The 4,420-nt window shown below is 34.7% G+C and overlaps 1 protein-coding gene across 4 annotated transcripts; it reads left to right on the plus strand.

The window, feature by feature from the left end:
- Positions 1-307: 307 nt before the first annotated feature.
- Positions 308-3,230, plus strand: LOC110866726. 4 transcript variants are annotated; one of them, XR_002551426.2, is made up of 4 exons: positions 308-1,007; positions 2,321-2,380; positions 2,462-2,642; positions 2,724-3,230. XR_002551426.2 is itself a non-coding variant. In XM_022115870.2 (4 exons), exons 1-4 carry the CDS (start codon positions 1,630-1,632, stop codon positions 2,775-2,777), a joined length of 333 nt encoding a protein of 110 aa, XP_021971562.1. In that variant the 5' UTR covers positions 1,014-1,629; the 3' UTR covers positions 2,778-3,230. The 4 variants fall into 4 exon arrangements, 2 of the variants coding, with proteins under 2 accessions (XP_021971562.1, XP_021971561.1); XR_002551427.2 differs by lacking the exon at positions 308-1,007 and adding an exon at positions 1,014-1,351; XM_022115870.2 differs by lacking the exon at positions 308-1,007 and adding an exon at positions 1,014-1,667.
- Positions 3,231-4,420: the final 1,190 nt, after the last annotated feature.

The following is a 4,420-nucleotide window of genomic DNA, read 5'->3' on the forward strand; positions in this document are numbered from 1 at the left end:
ACCATCTAGTCGCCTTCACAGTTGTCTAGAAGACTCCGAAACAACCCAAAAAATTCCATCCATCTTGGAGGCCATGGAAATGTCAAGAAGGGCCTAGAAATCCCTAGAACGGGCCGGTCAAAATATCTCATAAAGTGAAGTCGTATAACACTTTAGAATCGGTATACAACAACTACAAATATCTATATATTTACTTAGAATTATCTAACAACTAGTTGGTAGATTTTATATAAGAACCATCTAGATCAAGTCTACTATAAATAGATGATTTTGGGTCTCATTTGAGACATCCTAGTAACATATAAACAATCCACATCTTTGTAAAATCTTTTTATGTAATAGGATACAAAGCCTTTTACTTGTGCTCAATGGGGGTGTAAACGAGCCGAGCCAAACCGAGTCAGTCAAGGCTCGAGCTCGGGCTCGAACAGAAACAAGCCGAGCCTCGGCTCGAAAAAAATCAAACGAGCTGAATGTATAGGCTCAAGCTCGGCTCGAAAATCTCGAGCCAGCTCGTTAAGCTAGCTCGCAAAAATTGTATTTTGTTTACTTTAAACCAATTAACCACCCAACCAAAATGGCCTATGGGTATAAAAGGTTTAAATCACCAAAAGGCTCAACTTGGACTAGTAATTTTTAACTCAAGGGGTTCTTCATTTATAGATAGTCTCCCCTCTATATTCTTGTTTCTAATAGCAATGTGGGACAAAGTTTTAATCAAATCCTCCCTTTTATTTTATAGCTAATCCAACCTTTTCATATATTAATTCAAGGTCGATGTGGGACTCCTTTTTTAAACCAAACCTGCATATTAATTTGTTGCATATCCATGGATGTATAGTTTTGAACTTTCTTATGTTTAGCTAAATGCAAGCTGAGACTTGTTAGTATCAAAATTTTCACATAACTCATTTAGGAGTATATCAATGAGGCAAATAAAGCTTAAAAGCTATTAATATGGAAAAATATGGTCTATGAATGGGTGAATGCTACTACAAAGATAAATGGTAATTAAATAAAGAAATCACAGCTTCTATTCTATTTTATAATGCTATAAACTAGTATTTATTCAGGGATCAGTTTTTTTTTTTACTACAAAGATAAGCTGAAATTATATATATATATATATACACACACACACACACATCATATATATAATTAGCCTTAAATTATATCGAGCCTAACGAGCGTGCCTCGAATCTAACCTACCTTGGCTCGGGCTCGGCTCATTTACAACCCAAGCCAAGCCGAGCCAGCTCGTTTAAAACCGAGCCAATTTCGAACCGAGCTTTTTGCGAACTTTTTTCGAGCGAGTCGTGAGCTACGGACTTTTTGAACAGCCCTATTAAAAGTTTGTTTAAAATTATGTTATGATTTACCTTCAACGTTATTAACTTATTATGCTTATAAGAGTTGAATCATGTCTATGATGTTAGTCGAATTGTAATATCTATGTGTTAAATCATGTGTATGATGATAAGTTTATACAAGTTGAATCATGTTAGTTATATTTGAATCTTGGTCAATCTATGTAATGTATTGTTCGATCATAATCATTGATTATGTTATTATCATTACTTCAAAGTTCAGTTACTGTGAATGTGATTATTCGTCAAACATTGATATGAAATGTTTGATTTCTCTTCTCCTTTTGCTAGATCTATCCTGTAAGTTTTGAGTTCCTGTCAAATGCTTAAATCTGCTGTTTGATCATTCCTGTAATAGTTTTGTTACGATTTTGTAATTGATTTAGATGTCTACTCTATGAGAATTGAACAATTTGTTTAAAATTATATTATGATTTACCTTCAATGTTATTATGCTTATAAGAGTTGAATTTGTCTATGATGTTAGTTGAATTGTAAATATCAATGTGTTAAATCATGTGTATGATGATTGATTTATATGTGTTAGTCATAACAGTAGCATTTTCACTATGTTATTTTCATTTTACTCTTTTCTAAAATTAGGTCAACATTTTTAATCAAATATTCCATTATTTAATTTGAATGTGATGTTGAATCATATTACCTTTGTGAGTTGAATTTTGAATCTCGGTACCACTTATGAGTTGTATTGTTTGATCGTAATTAATTCATTGTTTGATTATGTTATTGAGATTACTTTTCAGTAACAGTTACTGCTTGTTTTCAGTAGTTATTGCTTGACCTGATTTAGTTAGTAAGTTTAGCTAAATTTGATGCTCTATAAGATGTCTGGTTTCTCAATATGTGTGTTAAATTGATTTAAAATTGTTTGATTTGATTTTGATGTCGAGTCCCTCTGATTGCTCTTTAATTTTGGTATTGAACATTTACAGATGTGGTGTTTTGTCAAGCCGATTCAATCTGAGAGCCTCTGCTCTCAATGAAGGTTCTAGGTAAGTACATACTTTTAAAACCTCGTTTGATTGATCATGAGGTTGTTTGAGAACTATGTTTAATTATGAGGTTATTTGCAGTTTCAAGAAAGTGTTGTTTTTGAAACCGTCCACAACTGGCTATTTAGTTAGTTTGGAGCAAAATGATGTTGGTTTTAACATGGAGATTGCTGGTAATGACATGTTTGCTACCGATAACTCTTGCATAACTGGACCAAGTGAAAACTACCCCAAAACGGCTGTTGAATTACCCGTTGCTAAGGTAATTTATGTTTATAGTTTTTGTTTGTTTACATTTTTGTTTAATAGATTAGAATTACTCTTAACTTTGTTTTTCTTTTAGATTTCTCTACACAGTTTTATGGAGTGGGGACTAGCTAAATCACATCAGATCTAGATGAAGATAATAAATGGTTCGTTGAAGAAGCTTTGAAAGAATCTTTACTCAAAGATATGGAGAAGTTTTTTGAAAAAATTGACTGGGAAAAACTGCTTTTCATGATGCCCTGCTACCAGCCTAGGCACCAGTTAAGCGTTGGAATGAAAGTTTGTTTGCCGTTTCTCTTATTTTTGTTGAAGTATTATCAAGTCTCTTCAATGAGGGCAGCAGAGAAGAAAGCGGCTGAGGAGAAGAAGAAGATGATGAAAGAGTAAATAGCTAGTTGGCAGTAAGAAATAGTTTGTCATAGTTTGAAACAATGTTGGTATGGACAAAACGGATGCTAATATAGTAAGTAGTATTATACTAAATAGTATAATTGAAAGAATAAAAAGCTCTTGGATCTAGGTGCTAATCTGATATTAATGTTTTCATTTAAAGTGTTTAGTGTTTTTTAATCATTTTCATAAACGTTCATTGCGTGATGTTCGGAATTATTTTTTGCCGGTATGAACATGTTTTTTGTCTTTGGAAAGATTATGTTAGTTTGAATTACGAGGAAACGGGTAACCAAGTTTGTTTACATAAAACTAACCGAACGGTCGCAAGTTCCAATATCAATTCCTAACTAGTTCCTCATGTAAAAATGTCAGACCTAACTCACTTGGTCTCTATTATTTAGGCACAAATTGGTTCCAAGCAATGTTTTCAGAACCGGACCGGACGTCGAACCGGTCTTCTTACCGGTTCAAACCGGACGTAAGAACCGGAAGGTATCGTAAATATTATAAAAATAAATAGGGTTAAATCTGAAAAATATATAAAAAACCGGTCCAACCCTTCCAAAAACCGGTATGACCGGCCGGTTTCCCGGTCCAACCGCCGGGTCACCGGTTCAACCCCGGTTCAGTGCATATCCGGCCCGATACCATGATTCGGACCAGCTCAACCTCCGGTTCCCGGTCCAACCGGCCGGTCCGGTCCGGGTCTGAAAACACTGGTTCCAAGTCATGATTACATCAAAATACAAGATTTAACAAGTATAAAGATTAGAGAATGTTTGGGTTGTCCATACGACCTAGAAAGAAACACATCAAACCGTTAAAAAAAGATCACCAGAGCCCCCCTCTCCTTCTTCTTTCTGGACCCTTAACCCAGCTGCCCAAGTCTACCCCAGCCAATGCTAACCTTTTTAAGACCATATCCATTACATGTATCACAAAAAGAACATGTGTGACACCAAAAACCTTTTTTGTGTATCTTATAATATAAGATAAGATAATCCGAGGAAATAATCATACAAATATGATAACAATAAAAGTGTCAAATTCATAAGCTGGATTTTAGTATCTTTAGAGAAGGAAAAGCCCCTTGTGGCTCCCATGCCATCACCGCCGCCCATGCAACATTTAAGCCTAGCCTCTCCATGCCTATCATATTTGTATCGTTTTTCATCATCGGATAAAACCTGCATCAACATTGTGAGTCAAAACACGTAGACTTTTTTTTTTGTTTAGAAGCATTAACGTTCTATTCGTTTCATTATAATTAGCTATGTATGTATTTATAACGAAACCCAAACGAACCAATTTACAAATTACCACCTCCTATGGCATATTACCTCATAAGCATAGTTAATGTCCTTGTTCAGCCTGGTTCTT

Source organism: Helianthus annuus, chromosome 7, assembly GCF_002127325.2.
Source record: "Helianthus annuus cultivar XRQ/B chromosome 7, HanXRQr2.0-SUNRISE, whole genome shotgun sequence".
In the NCBI taxonomy this organism is placed as follows: domain Eukaryota; kingdom Viridiplantae; phylum Streptophyta; class Magnoliopsida; order Asterales; family Asteraceae; genus Helianthus; species Helianthus annuus.

Coding starts and splice junctions, on each gene's coding strand:
- LOC110866726 (XM_022115869.2), top strand. CDS start 2,271: ATGTCGAGTCCCTCTGATTGCTCTTTAATTTTGGTATTGAACATTTAC. Junction 2,381..2,461: donor GCTCTCAATGAAGGTTCTAG/GTAAGTACATAC, acceptor GGTTATTTGCAG/TTTCAAGAAAGTGTTGTTTT. Junction 2,643..2,723: donor TTGAATTACCCGTTGCTAAG/GTAATTTATGTT, acceptor TTTTTCTTTTAG/ATTTCTCTACACAGTTTTAT.